Source organism: Engystomops pustulosus, chromosome 3 (genome assembly GCF_040894005.1).
Source record: "Engystomops pustulosus chromosome 3, aEngPut4.maternal, whole genome shotgun sequence".
Taxonomy (NCBI): Eukaryota; Metazoa; Chordata; class Amphibia; order Anura; family Leptodactylidae; genus Engystomops; species Engystomops pustulosus.
In genome coordinates, this window is record NC_092413.1 from 158638252 (window position 1) to 158664867 (window position 26616).

General features: G+C 37.8%; 1 protein-coding gene across 3 annotated transcripts in view; it reads right to left on the reverse strand.

The window, feature by feature from the left end:
* Positions 1–448: 448 nt before the first annotated feature.
* KCNMB2 (potassium calcium-activated channel subfamily M regulatory beta subunit 2) overlaps positions 449–26616 on the reverse strand; it is a 387451-nt gene continuing 361283 nt past the window's right edge. For all 3 annotated transcript variants that reach the window (XM_072142771.1, XM_072142769.1, XM_072142770.1), the window contains 2 exons: positions 24179–24374; positions 449–7831 (listed from right to left, as the gene is read on the reverse strand). In XM_072142771.1, the coding sequence (XP_071998872.1) occupies positions 7547–7831; positions 24179–24374 (481 nt within the window). In that variant the 3' untranslated portion in view covers positions 449–7546. The remainder of the gene's footprint in view (positions 7832–24178; positions 24375–26616) is intronic.

Below are 26616 nucleotides of genomic sequence, written 5' to 3' on the forward strand. Positions count from 1 at the left end.
TTCTATGTTTTCCTTCCTATCTTTGTATCCAATATTGTCCTTTCATTGTGAATGTTGTCTCTTTGTGTTACTTCCTCTCTTGTCTGTTTAGGGCCTAACATGACTATTTAGTTTTGCAGTCTTGCTACACCTAAAATTATAGGAGTATTGAATCCAACTCCCCACATACCTGAGCTCTTTTTTCTGACCGTCAGGGATAGGTTCTTTTCAGTTACTATTGGATTGAATATTTTTGCAGATACATGAGATTGAGAACCCATATGATATGTTTGTCTTTTCTCTAATCTTATGATCTCTGTCACCGATCCTGCAATGCTACTTTTATATCGATTCTTATACTTGCGTATTTCTTTATAAATTCAATGCTTTACATTATGCTTTACATGTTGTTACATGGTGTAAAAAAATCGCTTTGTTTAAATGAACAAACACAGAGCTCACTGAATGCAAAATTTACAGAGGATTTATTGATGAAGGTTCTAAATTTTAATTACACATTTGAAGCCCTCATTACATTGTGGTTATTGTCTTGATAAAGAAAATGTGGAAGTTGTCCATTGTGCTACTGTCCCAGCTTTGCAGATTCCACATTATTCTTCCAACAATAGCTGAGAAAATCCAGTTCCACTTGGCAATGTCCAGCATCAAAACAATTTTCAAGATACTTCAATTTAAGTGCAATAAACCCCCTTTAGATAAAGGAAAGTGTTCCAACACCTTTTAGTAGCTAAAACCCCTCTAGATTGTCTATGAAAATTTATGGATATATAAAAAACAAAGTTGTCGGGATTTCTGGCTAGAATTTTTCAGTCTCTTGGGGTATCCCCACATTTATACATCATACTTTTTTAAGATTTTAAATTTCAATTTTACATTATTTCATTTGACTTATAACAAATTCACACTGGCCATAAATCACATATGGAGACAGTTCAGAATCAGAACATATATTTTTTTTATGTTCATGTTGATGTTTTCGGCAACAATTTAATGATAGCAATGTAGACACATTTTCAATCACTTGTCACAACGATATTGACCTTGATTCGATTGAAAATACAACACGTAGGTTCATCTACAGCTATGCGCTGATTAGAGGTTTGCAAAAGAAGTCACTAAAAATTTCAAATTATGCAAAATATATATATATATATTTATAGATATATTTAAATACTTAAATTGGCAAAATAATAGTAGACAGAAAGTGCAAGGTTATACTTAGATACTTGTTTTACTATTACAGAACATCCTGTCAAAATTAAGTGTCTGGCAATATTGTTAAAGATTTCAAGAACATTTCAAGAGTTATTTTTCATAAAAAGTCAAATTGAGAACATTCATTTAAACCTTCAAACTTAGCACTTTCTTCATTTAAACTTCTTAAGAAGCCAGGACTCATATTTATGCTTTTTATATATATTTTTTAATGAAACATTTAATATTATAATACACTAGATATACTATATTCATTTTATCCAGTAGAAAATATTAAATAGTTGCAAGTAAAAAATAATAAAATAGCTGACCGTTTTTTAAGTTTGTTTTTACAGTGATATGGTAGCAGTAAATGACAATTGCCGAGCTGATACATTTCAGAGTTATGTGTTATGTAAAGCTGAAATGTGTCAGATGTCATTCTGGTCCCATCATCCCAAACATAAGCAGAAACAGAGTAACTGAAACTTTTTTGGCCACAGCTGTAATAAACAAAAAGAACATACATATATTTAACCGAAATGAAAACAAAACAATGAAAAATAAAACATTGAAAAAATGTATATAATACAACTATTTCTTTTCCCTTTCGACCCATAACTACACTTTACACTTTGGGGGTACAAATATTGACTTTGTCTCAATGTAAAGGTATGTTGTTGAAAGTGTTTAAAAATATTTCTCCAAAAACTCATTAGGGGAGCATAAACTAGAATCTTTGTTCTATTTTGTGCCTATGATGCAATATTTTTTTTATTCCATTGGATAAATGTCTTGTGACATATTTATCTATTTGTTTTGCACCACATCCTTCATTTTCTCATTTTGTTGCATTTAGTGAACATGGTTTGAGCAACTTTTTAAAATGTTGCAAAAAGACACTAAGGCCTGTTGCACATGGCTGTTTGCTCACCTGAGCCATAGAACACAGCCAGGTGCAGAAGAGGGGGATTGAGAAGTATTCACCCCTCCCCTCTGGATAGAGCTGGATGCCTGCAACTCCTACAAAATATAGGACATGTGTGTGCTCACCACAGCGACCCCCAGTGACCTGACACTGTGGATGGGAGATATTTGGCTGTACAACCCCTTTAAGCATTATGCTTATGATCATATCACATGTACATTTGTGTGTCTTTGATTCTATGCAAAGCATACAGAAGTTCACATGTAATCTTGAGAGCCTTTGTGCCTCAGATTGGGACATTATAGTGATGCATGTAAACCAATATGCAAATTAGTTATAGTATGTCCATAAGGATTATTGTGTTGAAATGAACTGCCTAGTTTCTGCTTTTTTCTTTGTAGTTAGTTGAGAATCCTCAGTTGTTGATACCTTTAATTGTTAGGTAGATCAGTCCTCTATTCTTTTATCGTGTGACAGTTCATCCGTGTTCTCAGTTGCTGTCCTGTTTCACCAACATATAGGCTTCCAGTAGGACATCTGATACACATAATTAGATAGATCACATTGTGTGAGGTGCAGATTTTCTGATGTTGTCTTATACCATGAGTCTCGAAAGCTTGCAACTAACATCAACCTTATTAATTAGCCAATAAAAGGTATCAACAACTGAGCATTCTAGACTTTCATCTTAGCACTTCTTGTAGCATTTGTTTACCAATGCAAAATGTGCAGCCATACGGCATTTACATGTACTTTTCTGAGGCAGTTCCCCTTTCAAGGTAGAAAAAACCATCTATTACTTTATTTATTTTTACTTAAAAGGGTTATGTAAAATTAGATAGCAACGGCTACAATTTTGTTTTAAATCAACCTCATTCTTGTCCAGGGGCTGCGTTTGGTATTGTAACCCTTTTCAATTTTTTATTGATGAATTGCTATACTACACACAATTCATGGTTCAAGCTGTTTTTAGAAAAAAAAATCATCCTTTAATTGAATTTATAGAGCAATTGCACTTTTGTGAACTTTGCACTTTAAAAACTATCAACAACATGTTCAAGTATTTCATAATCAATAGAGCTGATTACAATGTATTGATCAAAAATGTAGTATTTTATTTTAAATGGCATTTTTCAATAATTCTATTATATTTTCCCAGTCTATCTTTACAATATTCTTTATCTGAACAACTATTGGCTTGAAAAAGAACAAAAACAAACAGACACATTAGAATAAACAACCAAATAAAATGCATTTGTGTTAATGGTATTGGCCCTGAATAGTTTAGGCACCATGGAAGGGGGCAGACTGTTCCATATGACATTTATCAAAACAAATGGGACCTTAATAATAAATATTTTTCAAAATGAAGGGTAAATTGTAGGCTTATGCTGTATTGTCTCTGGCACTGTGTGGGAGAAAAGTTACATTTTCTCCTTGAGTACATCTGGCTTTGCTTTTATTTGTAAACAGCTGCGCAAAAAAAAGAAGAAAAAAAAGAAATAAAATTGTGCACAAGATCATTACAGTCTTAAATGAGCCATAGGATCAATATAGTATTATGGCACATTGTAAAGGCCTGTGAGGACCTCAAATCCCATAAGCTTCAACTCCTATATGGAATTAAATGAAGGCAGTATTATACATACATATTATAAAGCATTGCAATGTGCAGTCTTTCAAAGGAATAGCCATCACCAGATACAGATGTTTATTCCTTGAACCTTAGTTCCTTATAAACAGTGCAGATGTAGAAGCAATAATGATAATACTAATAATAGGTCAACAAAGAAATCAAAAACTGGGAAGAAATTGTGGACTCCCCTACCATCATTTTCACACTTTATAATCTACATCATTTAGCTCCAATAAATGAATTGTATAAATAAGACAGTAAAGACACAGATACTACAAAATAACTGAGAAATCTGTCTGGATAAATATCACTGCAACTCGAGTTCTGTCTGGTTGAAAGAGAATCTGTTGAGAATATGAAGTAGTGTGTAGTAGTATGCTATAGAGCAGGAGGAGCCAAGCAGATTGGCATACAATTACAAATTATGGACAACCCTTACATTATTCATCTGCATTTCTGCTCATTGCTGGAGTGCCCAACAAATCTAAGCCTAGAATGAGCTGAAATGAAAAATAAATTGTCAATCGGTTCATAGAAAAGTTTACATCAGCTCCTTTTACATTGCAACACGTTGCCTGCAGATCTGACTGCATGTTCAGTATGACCAGTAAACATGGAAAACACTTGAGGGGACATGTGCAGTATCAAAATGTGAAGGAGTTGTTGCCTCTGGCAACAAATATGGCAACTTCTTTAATTTTCCAATTGAAAAATAAAAGGGGAAACTGACTGCCAAGGTCAACTACTTTACTTGTCCTTTACCCCAGTTGTTCTCCGATAACATTGTGAGACATAAGTTTTGTTTTTGAAGGACTTTATATGAATGTACCACAATAAACGTGGTATTGACCATCAGTCAACAAATTATGTGTGTACTTCCCTTCTGCAAGAGAATAATTAATGATAATAATTATTATTAATATTGTAGCTTCCCTCCAGGGTCCCCTTGAACAGGAAGAATCGCAGGGTAGGAGCTCCAATGCTAATCCAGCCCTGTACACACCTCCTCGCCTCTTCTGAAGTCACAGAAAGTGCTGCTTAAAATAGTGCTAAATGCAGCACATCCTGGGCTATCCAGGACTGCAGGAGGAGGCCTTGAGTCACTCAACCTGTCTGGCAAACTCTGTGCTGAGGTGACAGCTTGTGCATCCACAGAGCTGGCTCTGAGTGCCACCTCTGGCAATAGGTTTGCCACCACTGGTGGGTTTTCAGGAACAAATATTGATTTGCATGAAGTAACATTATCCTTTCTATTGTAAAGATATGCTATGTGGGAGCACAAACACTTGTTTAATGAAACAGAACGAAACAAAGTCTAAATTGGTATTTTAAGGAAACGAAGTGTAAAATTCATGGTTAGATCTCATACGTACAACAGTGAAAAATGGGGAAGTTCCTCCAGATTTATTAAAGTACCACACACGCCTCCACTTAAATCCACACATTGGGGGAGATGTATCATACGCCGGCGCATGAAACACCACCAGTGTCGCCAGTATCGCTGGATACATCAGGAGGCTCTGCCTTTCCAGTGTATATGGCTGCTGGCTTCACTGGGGTACTTGGCATGGAGGTGGTGCAAAGGGGAAAATAAATAAAATGCCCGGCAGTACACAAGACATTGCGATTATTTGAAGGCTTGTACAAGCAACTGGTAAATGTTTTATTTGTTGTATTTTTAATGGCGCATGTGTCTTTTCCACTAACAAGTAGAGCAAGTCCTGAACTCAATGTTTTCAATGCTACCCTAGGTTTTTGAGATATGTATCTGTGACCCTTCTAGCGAGTCATTGGAAGCCCTGCAAGATACTGAAAATAATAAGAGTATTAAAAAAGTAAATTAAATACCTTTGTTTTCCTGCAAGATATACAAAAAGTCGTTTAAGAGTAACAAAAGTATCAAACTTTGACATGGACTAAAGGGGAAATTATCAATTAACCTATCATAAAAGCTTATGGTTGTATGTAAGAATACATAATTTGTAATATTGTGCCCCAGGTAATGGGCTTTATCTATCAAAACATTCAAAATTGCATTATGCAGCTTAAATTAGCTGCTATTGGAAGGGTTATCCTGGCCATTCCAACTAACTTGTAGTTCAGCAGTTGACAACCATAATTTAAATACAGTGTTGAAATTAATTTGTTACCATGAGGGCTTAGAATAAGCAATGGCCCCCAAGTATAACACTGGCTATGGTCAACAAATTCTTTCTATTAGACAGTTTTGATATATGAGGCCCATGTGGCTTACTGAAAACTACCAGCTGCAAAAAATTGTAAAAAATTCTCATAACGATACAGAATGCATTAAAATTTTTATATACGCTGTATTTTTTCCCTTTAATAAATGTATAAATATTAAAGGGGAAAATATAGTGTATAAAAGTTGTGCTGTTGAAACTCGGATATTTACTGTACTAAGGTATGGCCAAAAAACTGAGAGTAGCATTATGTTCTGCAAGTTTGAATCTCCCTTATGGGGGTATTCTTATGTGATATTTAGTTTAACTCATCTACCATATGTATACATTTCTTCAATTAGATGCTATTAACAAATATCTACCTGTGTTAAGATAATTTCCCATAAATGTAGTCATGTTGTCTCTTAGAAACTAGATTGTTATCCTTGGATATGACCACTGCTGCTGGAAGGATTGCACAAAAAAATCTATTGTTTTTGCATATGAAATAGTCCGGAGTGACTGCATGTCCTACAGTCGTCCTGTGGTAATGAATGCTACATCCAGGTGGCCAGACAGGGCTCAATAGTGCATGTGTGGCCACTGCTGGGTAGGTTGCAGAGGTAGTTGTATCCAATGACAGCTGTCACATTTCTAGAGGACAACATGGCTACATTTATGAAAAATTATCTTCACACAGGTAAATTTTTTTAATGACATCCCATTGAAAAACTGTATATAGATATATGGCAGTTGAATCAAATTAAATTTGAATGCCCAGATCAGAATACCTCTTTCATGCCCCCTCACGCAACTCTAACTCTTTGCAGCCTTTAAAACGCTATGCTCTCCTGATTCTTGCACAATCAAAAATGTTCAACATTCCCGAGCAATTGTTTGTTAGTAGAACCACCTACCTGACAGTATATGCCTACTTGGCATATTGAATACCAAATCTAATGCCAATTATCACTCAAAAACAATGGGGGTAGACAATAAATTCCAACTGTGCTGAATCAGTGTTGCAAAATGTCTTATAGAATTTTTTGGTGGAGGTCCTCATTAACACCATCTCTTCTATAACCCTTTCTTATAGCTTCTGTGACCCTTTCATTGTGCTTCTTGACCTTTTAAACTTCAGCCACAATTTAATCATAGTGTTTTCATATTTGCAAGTTCTGCTATACATTCATATATTTTAGTTATTTTTACTATAATAATTTTAAGATGTGGTTGACAAACATAATAGATTTACAGAAGGCTCCTCTGTAGTATTCTCAGTAGATATCTACTGGATTGTGATGTTGGATCATCATAGCAACCAATGTTTTTACCTGAAACAAATAAAATGATCTTTATCTCCTGATAATGTCCCCTTAAATATGCACTATTTTGTCTGTTAAATAAAATAGAAAACTCAGATGACCACTGTTTCACTTTTCTCCTTGACATTGTTTGCATATAGAACATATTTTGCATTATTGCTCTACTTAGAAGAATATATTAAGGAACTTATAAACAGACTGGCACATTACAAACTTAAGGTTCTTTGGTGAAGAATGAAAAAAACAGTATTTTGTTAAAAATTAAATTGAGAACTTGATTTTATCTGTTGATCCTTTGGATTCTCTCGCATAGTAGTGAGAGGTACTGAGTGAGTTTCACCATGGCGACAATAGCGATTCCACCAATCATCATACATGTCGGCCAAAATAATGAGTGAAATAATACATTGGAACTGTAGAGTTTGGTCAAGATGACATTCTTTTGATTTCCTTCTGGGTCGTAGAAACACGAAAAACGTTGATGCTTTCGGAAATTTTCCATTATCATATTGACAAGTGACAAAGAGTCCTCAAAGTTTTTTCCACACCTTGGTATGTATGAACACTGAAATGACAAAAAAAGGACACCAAATTAAAAATTTGAAAAAAAAAATTCCCCTTTCAGACATTATTTATGGAAAAGGACATATCATAGAGGCCAATAGATAAGGGATGCTATACTAGAGTGGTCCAATTCCTTTTCTGTTTAATACAGAGAACATGTGCCAGACTCCCATCTACAGAGAAACCGGAATGTTACTGTCCATGTTATAAATATGCACTTCCCTCTTCTGTCCTGGCTGGCATTATAGTAGGGGACATACCGTATTTTTCGGACTATAAGGCGCACCGGATTATAAGGCGCACCATCAATAAATGCCTGCTAAACATCTAGGTTCATATATAAGGCGCATCGGATTATAAGGCACACCTGATTATAAGGATGAATGACCAGCAGGGGGCAGACCTGTGCACAGTTCAAGGCAGCTGTTGTCTGTAAGTACGGTTCATATATAAGGCGCACTGGAGTATAAGGCACACCTTTGGTTTCTGAGAAATTTCGGAGAGTTTACTCTGTAATATGTGACCTCTTGTTGTCACTGTAGATGAATGTTCATAGGCACATTTGCTATTTATTTACCAGTGTTACGGCATTTGCAGCAAATAATTACAAAACAAAACATTGCACATGAAATGTATCTGTTATCTCAGACAATGAGTAAATGATAATTACAGCTCAGATGTAATCTCCCCCCCCCCCTCATTTAGTCTTTGCCATGGAGAAAGAAATGTTCAAGTTTTTCACTAGCATCATCTATACGTTCCCCGCTGTGCCCCTATCATCCTGTTATAAATAATAAATTAGGTTTAGAAATTAGAGTGAAATGAAGCACACTTCAAAGACTCTGTGCTGCTAATTCTAGACCATTGATATAAACCTTTCTTGAATGTCGTTTAATTTGAAAAGGTGTAAGTGCCTGAAAGTTAAAAAGTTATATTTTTATGCTAAAAATACTAAAAAGAGATTTGTGGTTTTCAAATTCTAGATAACTTTGTTGTGTACAGTACATCAATCTATGCAGGGCCGGCTCTTGGTTTAAGCAGCCAACAGTGAGCCCCTTTTCAGTTAACTCATGCACTACAGTGCCTCGTGTAAGTATTTGGCCCCCTTGAACTTTTTTACCTTTTGCCACATTTCAGGCTTCAAACATAAAGATATAAAATTGTCCTCCCGATAAGGCATTCATCTCAGGGCCCCCCAGTCTCCAACAATAACATTCAAGAGAGGCGTGAATGCCATTCTGAAGAGCAAAAACATCATTTGATTAATTCTTAAAGGTTGGACTTCATGGACATGTGTCTCTTCCATCCTTATATACTATGACACAATGAAAGAGAAAAAAGTACTCACCTCCTTCCCTGCTGGCGTCCTCTGTGCAGGCAGGAGACACATGGTCCATCTCACAGGTTGCGGGATTACTGTGGCCTGTGAGATGGTAAAGGCAGAGCAGGGAGCGATCAACCCTGTGCTCTGCCTTCCACTACAGGTACAATCTGGACTGCAGTTCAGATCCGGATCCCAACCCTAGATACACAAGATGCAACGATGCATGATGTCATCGCAGGGAGCACATCAATGAATGGCAGTGCATTCAGGGGAAAGACTTGTATGCATTGCCATATCGATAATTTGTATCAATGTCTTAAAGCAACACTCGTACAATGGATAAATGGGATAAATATTTTTCCAGTCCCCGAGTGGTCCTCTCCAGTAACTTTGGACCCAGCCACTTGTCTGGGTATGCCGGGTATTGGCACTGGCCCTGTATATTTGTTTATCTACATATAGTGGGGGGAACTGAATTATTCTGCCACATCTCACACCAGTGGGGAACCTGATTAAGAGGTATCAGACTGACACATCTTGGGGTCCTGTGCAGAAAAATTTTAATCCTCAACCCCCAGGAAGTATTGAAGATATTAGCAATAACATGCACCAATTTTCTGACATAAATTGTAGGAAATTTATTAGGTTAAATGGATAATCCCATATGGGCATATACATTTAATTTAATAGATCTGCCATATACACATACATTTCTTAAAATGCGTATTATTAAAAAATATGTGTCTGTGTGAAGATAATTTGCTATATATATAGCCATGTTGTCCCTTAGTAATGAGTTGGTCTTGTATACAACCTCCTGTACTTTGGCAGTAGTGACAACATATGTACTAATGAGATCTCTATCCAACCACGTGGCTTGAGTATTCAGTACAAAAGGATGGCTGTAGGACATACAGTAACTCCTGGACATTTCATATGTATTTGCATACAATTGCATACAATCCCACCAGCATTGGTGGTTGTATGCAAGTCCTCCATTTCTTAGGGACCACATGACTACATTTAGAGGAAAATAGCATGATATAGGTACATTTTTTTAAAAAATAACAAGAAACTGAAGAAATGTATATGGCAGATGAATTAAATTAAATTTGAATGTTCAGTTGGTAAAACCCCTTAAAATGTCAGGAAAGCACAACATTGATTTGGTGCAGAACAGTTTTATGCTAAAAATGTGCTACTTTTATGCCAGAAAAATGTCACGGTTAGTTTGAGTCACTGAGGAGAATTTATTAGTCGCTCTGGTTGGCATAACTATGAAACCCTGTCAACTTTTTATAAACATAAAATTGATGCTACAGACTCAAAAATATAATTCTTGGTCTAAAAGTACATTAACAAATATGCCACAGTAAATCTGTAATGTAAATATTGTCTCAAATATAAGAATATAAGGCCTAAAATGATTATATATTTTTGAAGTTTTGCATATATTGTATAGCTTCTAGGTAAAAGAAAGTCAATCAAATTTAACACTGATTGGTTCACAGTGGGTTGTTCTTGTTCTTTAGCAAATCGCCAAATGCTCTGGCTTGTTTAAGGAATTGTCTTTGGCCAGCTGTGGATAATTTGGTGTCCATTTGTTGGTACACTTCACTGTGTGAATGGTAATGGGCACTTAGGGGGAGATTTATCATTAGGCAGGATTTTGAGCAGTTGTCTTTGTGTTAGACTGGCAAGTTTCCAACAGTCGGAATTATAGTCCGGTGTATGTGCAGTGTTAAATGCCTTCCTATGTGAGTATCAGCTGTGTGTGCTCTATGCAACTAGACTGCACCAGTCGCACGTATGTTTACCATCTGCTCAATTTCTGAGTTTTTGAGATGTTTTTGCACAGGAAATTCTCAGACACCTCAAACATAAAATTGAGCGAAAAATTCGAAAATGAGCAAAAACGTGAAAATTGTGCAAGTTTGCGATAAATTTCCTCCTGTAGTAGAAATGGACCCACATAACCACCTCCTCTGTAGTTTTGCAAATAAATTTGCGCTCTTGAGTTTTATCAACCCTCAGTTCTCAGATAAATGTGGTGTTGTACGGTGTATTTTTTCCGCCATTGCGTGACTTTAGAGTTGCATTTTCTTCTCACTAAAAAAAACGCAAAAACAATGTTTGCGCATAAAATTTGCAACACTTACACGCCAAGAAGCTACATAAATCTTCCTATTATTGTTTCTTTTCTTATACACTTTCACTCAGCAATTGTTTAACCCCTTAACGCTCTGCGCCGTAGCTCTACGGCGCAGAGGTATAAGGGATGTATGAAGAGGGCTCACGGGCTGAGTCCTCTTCATACAAAGGTGGGGGTTTTTGCAAAATACATAAAACCCCCACCGCTAATAACCGGGGTCGGTGCTTGCACCGATCGCGGCTATTAACCCCCCCGTTGCCGCCGGCAAAGTCGCCGGCGGCATTTTTTTCGATCGCCACTCCCCCGAACGTCATCGGGGGGCGGCGATCGGTTGCCATGGTAGCCTTGTGTCTTTTTTTGACACGAGGCTATCTGGCAGCTGCAGATTCGTTACAATGAGCCAGTGGCTCATTGTAATGAATGTGCTGCAAAAATGCCATATATTGCAATACAGAAGTATTGCAGTATATGGTAGCAGCGATCTGACCATCTAGGGTTAATGTACCCTAGATGGTCTAAAAGATAGTGAAAAAAAAATAAAAAAAAAAGTTTAAAAAATAAAAAAAATTAATAAAATATTAAAAGTTCAAATCACCCCCCTTTCCCTAGAACGGATATAAAACATAATAAACAGTAAAAATCACAAACATATTAGGTATCGCCGCGTCCCAAAATGCCCGATATATCAAAATATAAAAATGGTTACAGGCGGCGGTGACCTCCGAGGCGGGAAATGGCGCCCAAATGTCCGAAATGCGACTTTTACACCTTTTTACATAACATAAAAAATGAAATAAAAAATGATCAAAATGTCGCACAGACCTCAAAATGGTAGCAATGAAAACGTCGCCTCATTTTGCAAAAAATGACTCCTCACACATCTCCGTGCGCAAAAGTATGAAAAAGTTATTAGCATCAGAAGATGGAAAAAAATTTTTTTTCTTTTTTGTACACATTCGGTTAATTTTTGAAAATGTATTAAAACACAATAAAACCTATATAAATTTGGTATCACCGCGATCGCACCGAACCAAAGAATAAAGTAGGCATGTTATTTGGAGCGGAGAGTGAAAGTCGTAAAAACTGAGCCCACAAGAACGTGACGCACGTGCGTTTTTTTTTCATTTTTTCCACATTTGGAATTTTTTTTCAGCTTCGCAGTACACGGCATGTTAAATTAAATAACATTACGGGAAAGTAAAATTTGTTACGCACAAAATAAGCCCTCACACAGGTCTGTACACGGAAAAATGAAAAAGTTATGGATTTTTGAAGTTGGAGAGCGAGAAATGAGCCGAAAAACCCTCCGTCCTTAAGGGGTTAAAATCTTCTTTAGACAAACTTTTCAAGTGCATTTTTAAAGACTGAAAATAAACTGAAGATTTATAAACAATTAGCAAATAAACAACTAATGCAGTGAAACAAAAAAGACCAACAGTTTAAAAAAAAAGTTGTGAAAGCGTGTTGACTATTTGCCTGGCATTTTACCATTCCTTTTTTGTTGCGGCATCCTATTTTAAAAACTTGGAAAATCTAGCCATTGTTCTGTCCAATTTGTGCCAACATGCTCGGTAAGCTGCTGCCAGCCTCATTTAAAATTCCCTCTGCTCCTTTCTTCTTCGCATGCTTGCATATCTTTGAACAAGCTGGCTATAGCTTTATTACATATTTCCCTGTTTAAAGCCCTTCGTCTTTTAAATCATTTATCTCAAAGGGAACACATTTAGCAGTAGCCCTGTCATCTGTGCAGGAGCAGGATAGGAATCACCTAATACTTCCTTTTCTACTTAAACCACCCCCCAATTCTCTTACTGATTTGAAGGGTTCAGCTATTTGTTTATGTCCTGTGTACTATAAGAGTCACTTGCAGAGGCCTGGAACATCTTCCTCCCTTATTGCTTTGATGTCCACAGACAACCACAAACTTACTCTCCAAGACAGTAACGGGATAACAATGATGTTTAACTTTGCACACTACATTTTTTCAGACAGATCATACATATTCCACAAAGTATTTTTGAGGAGTATTTTTTATCAGTGGAGGAGTGTGAAATTTACAGTAAGTATTCCTCAGCTATAGATATGGTAAAATGTCATCTGCAGGGAACCATTACTATCACCATTTTCCAGGTATAAATATACACAATTCCAAAATAAGTTACATGAAACCGATGACATAAGTCTTAATTAATCAGATTGATATTGATCTGAAATCTGACACCACACCACCTCTACATGTGATTTTGTTACTCACCTGTGAATAGGTGGGTAACAAAATAAGTACAGTAATACTCCTTGAATTGTATAAATTCAATTGTACAAATACAAAAAATGTTAACCTGTTTAACATAAAATTACTATAGTTATGAACCCTTAAAGGAAAACTACCAGTAAGAATTACAAAAACAAACTACACATACTCACCTCAGGTCTTCTTCATCCCAATCCCGGTGGTTGTCTTCTTTAATGTTGCCGCAGGGATCACCTGGAAAAAAGAGTTATAGAAAGCAGGCCGGAGCAGGGGGACGAGATGTCCGGTGCTCCAGGCTGCTAATAATTTGCGCCTCCTATGTGACGTCTGCTCCCTCTCTCATGCTGAGATAGGGAGGTATCTATTACATTGGAGGCGTGAGTTCATGCCTCTCACGTGATGTCAGCTCATTCTCAAAGTAGGTGGCGTCATGCAGATGGCATCAATAAGTACCAACCTGGCTTGCTTTTTATAATTTTTTTTCCAGGCATGTCAACATTAAAGAAGACCATCATCGGGATCGAGATGAAGAGGACCTTAGGGGAGTAAGTGTAGTGTGTTTTGTCTAATTCTTACTGGTAGTTTTCTTTTAAACATCATGTGTCACGTGCAAGCATCCATAGTGAGTTTTAATATACATCATCAAATGTACAGATAATTACAACAAGAAAGTGAATTCATAGCATTTTGGGCCATATAAGAAATAATCCATAATATTTGTTAGTAGAGTGTGGAGCAGGGCACTATATCCACATAAGGGTCTGAAAATGTATGGCCCTCAATAACATCCTCTAACCTCAATGGTCTTCAAGCTCTGCTCACCTACTCGCCAATATACAAGAGCCTCTTTGTTCATTCTCTGTGAACTTCAGACCCAAGTCCTAGAGCCAAGAGCTTTCATTCCTAGTGGCAACAATGAAAGGAGACAGCACATGGGGAAGCTGAGCAGGATCTGGGATCCTGCACTAGGGCGCAATACTTGTGAGTGTCATAACAGAGCTCCTTACTTACCATACACCATGTTCATGGAATAAGTAGATTTGTTACTGACTGTGTTGACACTGAACCAACAGTATTTTCTTGCAAGCCATTTACAGTGCACCTCATGTGTGGGGAAAAGCCCAAGCATAAACTATTCTGTAAAAGCATCTATGATGAATGTACAGGTGTTATTGAAGCCAGAAGGTGACACCTTAGTGTTACTATTTTTCACTCCTGTGACTTCTTGTCATGTGTATGTAGCATTTAATGTTCCTTTTCTGGATACTGATGAATCCCCCAGAATATAGAAGGGCATGTTGTGTTCCTTTCATATTTATTATTCATTGATACCTAATAACTTTTGTGCTAATAAGTGACCATCAGAGGATTATTGGGCAGTTGGCCTCTATATGTCTGTACTATGTATTGGTTTTGTCTTATACTAAAATCATGCATGTGTCCTTCTGATCGTTCCCACTGTGTACCCTGAGAAAAATGGCCTGACGTTTTATTTTATAACAGCACACAGTATGAATAAATTATAAGACAAATAGTATAGACACATACACGTTTAGTAGATATAATTGGAAAGTATTTTTTACAAAAAAGTGTGATTGAACAGTAATATTCAATCACTTCCCAACTGACATCATAATGTCAGGGATCTGAGACTTCTCCTTACATGATGGGTGCCAGATGTATTATTTACAGTGGTAAAAGCATAAAAACACCTGGACAGGCTAGGCTGATAATGTCATGACCTAGTCACATCTCCCGAAGCATGACCTACATAGCAACCTTACAAAACACTAAACCAGGGTCAAGCTGGTTTCCTATAACGCTGTCTTAATAACCATAAAAATAAAAATTGTCCTGCAGAACACAAACCCACATACAGTTTTGTGAATAGAAAAAATAAAAAGGTTATAGTTTTTTGAAGGGAAATATGAAAGACAAAGACATTTGTATGTCAATATCATGAAATATTCTTCAACCACGTATTTTTGACTACAAACTACTGGCACAAAGCACATGGATGTCTAGCTCTTAACAGAAAAACCACATCTTCAGAGCAGTCAAACATACATTAACTATATTCATCTCACTAATTGGCCATATTCATCAGAATGATGCCCTTGTAAAAGGTTTGGTGAATAAACCCATGATTAGAATATGAATGAGGATGATATGATGTATGATATGATGTATGTTATAAACATACAGTACTTACAATTCTTAACACGTGCGTCCTATAAGCTTACACATAAAGGGCTAGGTCCATATTCACTGACCCCTCATATCATTACATACAGCCTAATGCATATGTCAACAAAAAAACACATAGGTACTGGCTCTTATGTCCTTCCAATAGTAAAATTACCAACCCCAGTCTCTAAATAGTCAACTACAGGGACAAGCAATTGTCAAAACGAGCTCAATGGCAAAGAAAATCCCATTTGTCTATGTCTAATAATAATTATATCAAACTAGTGGGTGGCCTTACCCATGATATTGTGAACACTGCAGGGAATGGGTATGTGCAATAAGTTGATTTTGGCAACACTAGGGGAACTAAGTATGGGCACTGTTCCTTTTTCACCAACTTTATGATGTAATGATATTGTTATCCCTAGAAACGTATTCCCACTCATTAAGTTTACATGCACTGTGCACTTATGTACTTAAAGGTACATTCCTGGATATATCCTTGGTCTGATGGAAATATAGCTATTTGGAGTTCTATTCTTGACCTGTTTTTATCCAATGTTTGTGATATATGCTTTTTAATGGAATTATTTAAATAAAAGTTGATTTGTTGGACCATAATACTCTATGTGCTTTTGGTTTTGGGTAATGGATAGTGGTAACTCTTCAACCAAATTTACAATCATCCTGTAACTATATTGAGCACCGTAGAAGTGCACAAGGCAGAGTCACTGAGTTCTAGTTTCTTGATGTAAAAGGAATGATATAAGGTAGGAGAAAGGCTTTCTACTATATCTAAATATCCTGTCTTTTTAGGCAACCCTGTCTCCCTAGCTATTGTAAGCCATTTCTGGAGTATACTGGGGATCACACAGCTATTGGTATTAGTTTGAATTTGCATCTGTTGCCTAAAAATCCAAGGAGGCGTTGGCAATTTTAATAACTCATATAACACCATATAGAGGATGGTAAAACAAATATTTTTAATAATATCTTAAGAACTAAGGCTTCATGGTTTAAAACTAAATCAGGAAATTCCAAATCTACTTATAAATCAAAAATGCATATTGAGTAGTATTTCACTTTATTGCTTAATTTATCCTCACACTTCATTCTATTTACCATGGTTGGGACAATGTGAGGAAGAACATGAGGGGTATCTGAATTGCGTTTATCATGCAAGATTTTATCAAGAATGTAAGTGTCTTTACTGACCTTCAGCTGATAGGATTGTGTGCATCTGTAATTACAAACCACCAGGTTGTGTTTTCTCATTGCAAAACAGGGGAACCCCAGTGACCGTTACTGGCAATCAAGTATTTGGTCAGCCACATCCTACCCACCTGGCATCATAATGCTGAGCATACTGAGCATTTGGCAGGCCATACATCATGAACCATAGCTGTAATGCATTTGTAGAAGTTATGGACCACACACAATATTGTCACTGTTAAAGGTGTAAAGAAAATGTAAAATGGTTGAAAGACATATAGAATCATGTATGATTCCCAAACTTTTAAAGGACATTGCATATGATTTCATATGTTCTACTGGTGAACTTTTATTGGTCCTTTCTGGGCAGTATATTTTAAAAAGAATGCAAATCTGAAAGTTTTTCCTAATAAAAATGTTCTGCCTTTATTGTTGAACCTACATAACATAATATTTTTTTCTCTGCATCAACACGCATACTGAGATTTATAGCTTTTTTTAAATAACGTTCCTTAACGTAATGCAGAAAACATTGAGCATTGTTGCCTTACAAGTGCCATAACTTTTGAAATTTACTGTCAATGTGGCTGTGTGAGGGCTCATTTTATTGCGAATTGACCTGCAGATTTTATTTCTACATACTATGGCTTTATAAAGTTTTTCAATTGCAATTCATAAAATTTTTGTGGGCATTATTTTTCCTTTATTTTCTTTGAATTTTTTGTTATATAGGATAAATATGTTTATAGCTTTATAACCTGGGTTGTTTATGGGTGTGGCAGTATAAAAAGTGTATATATATTTTTGTATATTATTTATTTTTTTAAGGGGTGGATGATTTTTGTGTGTTTAGTGTTTTTTGGGCTTAAGTTTTTTTTTTTAATAAACCACTGGCTGGGAATTGATAAACAACCTATGTTCTTTTCAGTGCAAACTGCTTGCACATGTATTTAAAAGTGTATGCACCGCATTTGTGCAGCATACAACCGTTTTGTGGTGCGCCTGCACTAGTCTTCATACGCCTTTATTTCTGCACTGAAAAGGGCATTCAGTGCTCATTGGACTGCGAGCCAGATTTGATATGTAAAGTCCAACAGAAGTGTGTTGCACACCCCAAGTTAGAGGTCCACCAACAAAAAAGTGGTGCACTCTGTAGGGGCAATGCTAGATTCATGAAGAAAGTTCAGAGGTGGGTCAACTGTTATCACAATTTTATGCAGCATGTAATTTCTGACTGAGTTTCAGATTTTGATGCAGCACCACCCTGAGATATTAAGAGGCAAGTAACTTTGCTGTATCTTTCTTCAGCTATACAGAACCTACCTTGTGCCAGGATTTTAAGTAAAAATTTGGTCACCTTTGTGTTGCATACTATTGTATCTTTATTCTTTTTTTAATTTGACTTTACAGCAAGTCAGAACCAGCCAAAGTAAATCCCCTATTACAAGTTTGAAGAATAACCAAACACATTTGCTTGTTTCATACAAAAAATAAACTCGGATAAGATTTTTCATGCATGATAAGAAGCCCTTCATATATCACTTCTAGTAAGTACTCTTCACTAAATCTTGACATCTAAGCTTTCATTTGAGAATATCCTTTTTATTTATAGTATGTATTTTTACATAGTAAGGACTGCCAACAGAATGATATTTGGCATCAATTATCTCTGCCTGTTCGGGTGCCTAAAAGAAGTCAACTATTTTGGCAGATAATAAAAGGAAATTGTAGATGAGATTTGGTGTTGAGTAAACAGCAGACTGCTTTCACAGATCACTGCTCCACTTGTAGTTTCTGTAGAGTTCATTGGCCCTGCGGATTTTATAAAATGCTATTTTCTATTCTGAGTTGTCGGTGCCGTCAGGAATCACTGAGCACAGCTGCAGGAGAGGAGATATTAGAAATGCAAGGAGAAGGTAGAGAGAAAACAATGCTCCAGAGTCAGGATTTATGGATTGCATCACAGGACTGCTAAATGTTGGTGATGGAAGATAGAAGACAATTAATAATGATATTGTGCACTATGCAGCTCTAGGTGTGAAAAATTAACATATTGTAATACATATTAGCCAAGTCTTTGCCGGAGAACATAGTAGTCTTTTATGGGAATGAATTATAGGCATTAGTCAATGAAGACGCCAGGCACTGATGTAACGGTACAGCATTACAATAATAATTTTAGAAGTCAGTTGTTAGAAGGTGCCATAAATTAACTGCAGTATATTATACTAACCACTGAAAACTATGCCATTTCAGAATGTACACAATGGGCCACATTTATGAAAGCAATTTTCTGACTTTGCACTGAAAAGAACAGGCAGACTGCTTGCACATGTATTTATGAAGTTTCTGCAACAGTATTGTGTCGTGACAGCACTATGTAGGCTGCACCAAAGAATTTTGCACCTGAAGGGGTGTTCCGGTGCTGATTCGCCCCACTTTTATTACTGCGACTCAACAGAATTGTGGCGCACGTTTTATGTTAAAGGTGCACCAAAAATAAGTTTGTGCGCACTAACGGAGCAGTGCAGGCAGCAGTGAACTGGTGATAGACAATCCAGCTCCTTATAGTGAGTTGGATTATTAGGCTCAGTTGTGTGGAGGTGGTACAATAGGTGCAGAGCAGAGGCCAGGTACTGACTGGGCTCTGGAGTATTTGAACTTGGTAGGCAATACAGCTCCTTATAGTCAGCTGGTTCATTGGGCTCAGCTCACTATAAAGAGCCAGCTATTCTGGCTCCTGAACGGCTCCCTATGTAATTACATAGGGAGAGGTTTTCAGGTTGCCAGCCACTCATTACATTTTTAAACCAAAAACCAAACATTTGGGTTTAAAATTGCTTGTGGTCACTGGATGAGGGCAAGGCTAATTGAGCTGTTGGCTCACAGGGAAGAACCAGGACCTGTTGTTCACCTGAAAGAGCCAGCTCTCATGAGTGACTGATCACTAATGTGAACTCTACACAACAAGAACAGTAAATCAGCTGGTCTCTCCTCCTCTGCCCTCACTAAGCACCCGGGACTTGCTCCCCCCACTGTCTGACTCCTCTCATAACTGTGAGTAGCTATGACTCCTCTGAGCATGCACTGTTAGTAGTATCCACCTAAATGCAGTTCAAAACTGTGGTTGCTACACATTGATGAACATGGTGACGAGGAAATTCCATTCAGATGGCCACATCTGTAATCACTATGTGTGCCCCTGTGTTATATAATCAACCCTGAAGGTTGTAATAAGTTTGCAGCAGTTTGAACAAGCAGAAGAAAATGGAGGGGTATTGCTATGTCCGATATTACTGTTCAAGCACTTTTTTCATGTGACAATCCATTGTGTCCAGTGTCATCCCTGTATGTTATACCTCTGTCACCCTCTGTGTTATATTTATGTGGCTCTGCATATTTACTCTGCATAGGGTGTTTGGGTTTATGAATGTGTCTATGTATGTGGTACGTAGGTTTATGAATGTGACTATGAATGTAGTGCATAAGAGGATGCACGTGTCTGTTAATTTGGTGCATAGGTGTATGAGTATGTCAAAGTATTTGGTGTATATTTGGTTGCACACATACATGCACCCTATATGTTAACCATATTGATATGTAGTAAGTTGTGAATGATCCCTATCTGAGTTCTGGATGCTCCCCAAAGTTTACACATTTTCAATGCTTGCTGTAGAGCATACAGTCAGTGTGACCACTTCTTCATTGAGGTCTGCAGTGAGATGGGGGTCAGGAGGGGCTTCTTTCTAATGATAAAATTAATGCAATATCTGAGCAGCATAAAATGGTAAAAGTGTAACAGCCCGCCAGCTGATCCTGCAATCTGTGTAGTTCCCATAGGAAGTTGCCTTCAACAACATGTCCTTTAGCCTTAAACTATATTTATTCATTCCTACTGGCCACTACTGGTATTGCAGCTGATTAACACCTGACTGAATAGAACCAGTTTACTTGCTGACCAGTTTGATTTATGTGAAACTTATTTGTAACAAGGTTCCTGGTTGGATACCTAGAATTAGCCTTGTCCATGGTGCTGAAAGCTTCCTGTGTAACACACTATAGAGCAGTGGTGGCGAACCTATGGCACTGGTGCCAGAGGCGGCACTCGGAGCCCTCTCTGTGGGCACCCAGGTCTTCACCCTAGCATGAAGCTCACCAGACAGGACTCAAAGAATCTTCCTACAGACTCTTCCTACAATGATAGATGAATTTGCCCTCCTCCTTTCAAGTGTGTTGGTGTCTTTAGGAGGCTGAACGATTTAAAGTTTTCAAAAAAAGGGAGAAATAAATTACTGCTTTAATTGCTGTGTTGGCACTTTACAATAAATAAGTGGCTTTTGGTTGAAGTTTGGGCACTCAGGCTCTAAAAGGTTCGCCATCACTGCTATAGAGGTTATCTAATGGGCCACATTTACTACTTTGCAGTATTCTGGCGTAGACTGCACATACACACATGTGCAAGCTGCTTGCACATGTATTTATGAAGTGTTTCCGCCAGTATTGTTTTGCAGCTGCACTATGCACGCCGCAACACAATACAGGCGGTCCCCTACTTAAGGACACCCGACTTACAGTCAACCCATAGTTAAAGACGGATTCCTCTGCCCACCTTGACCTCTGGTGAAGCTCTCTCAATGCTTGACTATGGTCCCAGGGTGCAATGATCAGCTGTCTATAATTATAATGAAGCTTTATTGATAATCCTTGGTCCCATTACAGCAAAAAATTTTGAAACTCCACTTGTCACTGGGGCAAAAAACAAAATTGCCTCGAACTACAATTATAAAATATACTGTTTCGACTTACATACAAATTCAACTTAAGAACAAACCTTTGGAACCTATCTTGTACGTAAACCGGGGACTGCCTGTACTGTGCACATAAATTGGTGTTCCAATGTGCATTCGCACCGTGCACTACATTTATGTCGGAAATACCGGAAAAAACTGTGTAAGTGCTTTGGACTCCGTGTTGTGGTCTTCATGAATCGGGTGCACTCTGAATTATAGTGGGACAAACTGCACGTAATGCCTCACTGTTAATAAATGTGGGCCACAATGTACTGTTCTGCACAGGCATAGAAACACTTGATATAATATGCCCGAGGTGAACTTGAATTAAGAACGGATCAGTGAATGAATTTTAGGTGGTTGTAAAAGTTTATATTTCTACTTGCAGTGTATTATCGTAATAGGCACCACAATAGCTACTCTAGGAATAGCTACTCTAGGAATTATTTGTTTACATATTGATAATGTTATTACTGAAATAATAAAATTTTGTGCCATTTTTGTTGCAGTCATTTGTCAAAAAATTGCAGAAATACTATAGTTTATTTTGCTTATTTATAGTGGACACCAAAAACATCTACTTTTTGAAAATGTATTTTTATATCCTAAAAAATAAGTTTAGGTGTTGCCAAAAACATTTATGTAGATTTTTAGGGAAGGGGGATTCTAACTTGGTTCAATATTACAGAAGATTAAAATTAGCGGGTATGGGTGTCTGATTTATATGGGGGTCTCTAAACTCTTCCCTGATGATATATATGCTCTATACGGTATATGGTGTCTGTATATACTTTATGTGTGTATATATGCTGTATGTTTGTATATGGCACTGTATGTGTGTATATGCTCTATATGTGTGTGCATGAGTGTATAAATGTGTGATTGTGACTTGCATGTGTAAGTATACAAATATGTATAACTTTTAAGTGGGAAGGGGAGCCACAGGCAGAAGCCTGCTATGGGACCCTGCCTCTCCTAGTAACGCCACTGTATTTGAATCACGTTGATTGACTATATTTGGGTGAATATTACCTATTAAAGATATACTGTAAATTATAATTTTCTTCTTTTTTATGTTTGCATCTCATGGTCGAGGCCTCCAAAATATCTGGTACTTTATGATGTAAACAAAATCAAAAGAACACCCCAACAATCGACATTGACAAAATATTCTATATACCTCCATAGAACATGTGAAAGCACTTTAAGGCATGTACACAACTCTGTGCTAAGGCAATGAACTAGATCTGCAGGCCCGGCGCCAGCACCCGCCCAACCCGGGCAAGTGCCGGGGCCCTGGGGTACTGGAGGGGCCCACTCGGGCCCCCGGATCAATTGTACCAGTGTCGTAAGAGTGCAGCATAGAGACAGAATCTAAGACTCACCTGTCCCGATTCCCACGATGCGGAGCTCTGCAGGGTATGCGACGGCTCTGAAGCCGGCGCACATGATGACGTCATCGGATCACGTGTGCCGGCTTCAGAGCCGGTGCGTACGGGAGGCCCAGGCTGTAGACAGCTGCAGGCGCTGCTCCGGGGGAACCAGGAAAAGTGAATTTTTTTTTCTTTCCCGGAGGGGAGTCAATGTGTCCCTGGGGGGCGGGGGGGTCAGTGTGTATACAGGGGGAGAGGGGGGGAGTAGTGTGTCAGCAGGGGTGGTCAGGGTGTCCACAGGGGGAGGGGGGGTCAATGTGTCTGCAGGGGGAGGAGGGGGTCATTGTGTCAGCAGGGGGGGTTCAGTGTGTCCGCAGGGGGGGGGGATCAGTGTGTCCCCGGGGAGGTGGGGGGGATCAGTGAGTCCCCGGGGTCAGTGTGTCCGCTAGTGGAAGGGGGGTAGTCAGTGTGTCCGTAGGGGGAGGGGGCGCAGTGTGGCCACTGGAAGGCGGCCCACGGAAGGGGCCCACTAAGGCTCTGTCGCCCAGGGGCCCACTAAAGCCTGGAGCTGGCCCTGACTAGATGTACAAACTGCGGCTACCTCACAGCCCCATAGCCTTCTATTGGACATGTTCCTGGTGCAGTGAGGCATGTTACACTATGCCTCACCACATCAAGAAAGTGCTTACTGCCCACAGAACAAAAGATAGGGTAGGTTCTTTTTGGCTGGATGACCGGCACTCAACAGCCTATGTCAGATGAGCTGCAAGCAACATCACATGCCCCGTTGTTTCTGGCCGAGAAAATGTATACGTATTGATTAACATCTGTTTTCATTTCTCTATAATCGTTATTGTATAGGAAACTACTGTTACTATTTTCATGAGTTTTTCAGCTAGGTTTCAAGGCGTTCTGGAAGCTGAATAATGTTTATCAAGCATGTCATGTGTTCATATTACTATGATGTTATGGATGTTATGATATCAGACGATAGCCAACAAGTGAAAGGTCCCCATGGATTGAACAGAAAAGTATTTGTGACCTTCATGAAACTCTTACCTCCGAATTTACTTTCATCGTCTCTTCATTGTGGTACAAAAGAACTTTTTGTCCTGAAGATGTCAGGTTTACATGGACCTGCAGGCAAGGATACTGAGAGATTTTCCAGCAATCTGGGCCACAGCTAAATGAGCAGTTGAATGTTTCAGTTATAGAGGCATTCATTAATGTGCATTGGGTCTCCTCTGTCCATACACTAAGGGAGACACAAAATAATAGAGTAAAAAATAATATTAAAATCAATGTCATGGACAACTATGTTCAATTTATATCAAAGTAAAAGTTATAACATGAATGAATGACTTTTAAAGTGGTTGTCCAGTTAACGAAAATAACTTCTATTATTTGTATTATGAAAAGTTATACAATCTTCCAATATACTTTCTGAATCAACCTCACAGTTTGTCCCTATGACTATTGTTAGCCTTAGTAATAGATGTGAAAACAGAGATTTTAGGATTTTTGTAAAAATATAAATGATATAAAAATTTTTAAAAAACCTATATCAACTATACATGTGAGACTGGCATCCCATTTATAATTTTACATGCACATTTTATTTTATGTTTTCAATCTACTATGGTGAATGGTGGAACCGAGGGAGGACAAATCACAATGGTGATGTTCTGAATAGTGGTCTATTCTTATCGGAGGTTCTTTTCATTTACACTTTAAAGAAAGTATGTGGAACATTTTAGAAAGTGAAGTAATTGCCTTTTCAGGTGTTAAAACAATAGACTGTCTTCCATGCCACGTTCTCTTTAAGAACTGACCTATTTTTGTCCTATGAGGCCAGGGTATGGGTGAAATGAAAACCTGAAAAAAAAAGCATTCTCACCCTCCACTGGTTCCAGATTTACCCTTGTACCCTTTGTTCTCATTATATACTCTTTCGGCCAGGGGTCTTCCAGTGAGCTTGGGAAATCCCTTTAGGAACCATTTATGCTGTATATTTTTTGTCGGCACAATATTCAAAGCTTTCTATTTTTCTAAAGTCTAATGATAACTTAAAGTTTGCAGATCAAAATCAATGAAAAAAACTTACATACTCACCCTCCGGCGCCCCGATGCTCGGCGCGGCTCCCGATCCTCGGCGCTACTCCTCTTTGGTCTCCTCTCTGCTGTATAAGCCCTTGTCAGGCTCTCATAGTAATCAATAAGCACCTACAGGTGACAAAGGGCTGTGTGATGGAAATCCTCATGTGATATGGTTATGATTTACCTTATAACCATATAAAATACAGCTTGTGTGTATGCAAATTCAAGATGCAATTACATTTAAATGTATTTTTATTATAAACTCACATAAGAGTTATAATAAATCAATTCACCCCATAAACTGTAAAGCACAAAGCCCAACCCTCAGTTTCGGCTGTTTGGGTTTTTTTTTCTGGGGCACACCTCTGCTGAACCTCTATTGTGACTTACGAATCTCTGGCATCATTTGACACAGTTCACAGTCACATGATAACCAAAAGAATAAGCCCGAAATTCGGCTTTATGTTCAAAAGCTGAACACATCTCGTGGGAACTTGTTTGAAGTCTGGAAACAGACTTTGATATGAATTAATTTAATTAAAAATACATTTGTATAATAAAAATGCTATAAATTACATAATATAATAGGAAAAATATAATTTGTAGTATCTACTGTTCATTCCAATACAATGGGGCTATATATATATATATATATATATATATATATATATATATCTATATATCAATACACATATAGATGTAGAATATATCTTTTTATATTTGGTCAGAATATTTTTATTAGCTAAAAGAAGTCTCGCATTTCAGAATAGAAGATCGAAGAATTAATTGTGTGCTCCGATCAGACCAAACTTTTTAAGTTTGCATGACTGTTGAATCCACCCAGGACTGTTTTTGCAGCTCTTGTCTGAGAAGGTGCAGCATCCAAATTTCGAATGATATAAACCCTGCCCTTTCCAATGTCGGATACATGTGGAGGCTTTCGTTTCCTGATGTATCCGGCACCCTGTTGTCCTGGCATACAATTCTACAGTAGGCAGAATTGCTCTGCTACCAGCAACATTTATGGCTGCATAATCACAGACTATAGTAAGTGCGTTCCTACCCCGTGCTGGTCAACTCCACCGCCAGACGTGCTTCCGTTACGCCACTCTATGCCTACTTGCCATGGAGGTGGCATAAACAAGGAAATAATTGCGATTCCTGGCCATTCACAAGGAATTGGGATTATTTCAGAAATTGGGAATTGGGATTAATTTAGAAAACTGATGTACAAGTCCTGATAAATGATAAATACCACCCATTGTGTCTGTTTTAGGATGAGAGGTGTTTCTCAGCATCACTGAAGTGCCCTTTAAGCAAGAGTAGCTGATTAGGGACTTGCTATAAATATACAAAGTCTTCTCTAAGTACTTCCTTGACACTTAATGCTCTTCTATAAT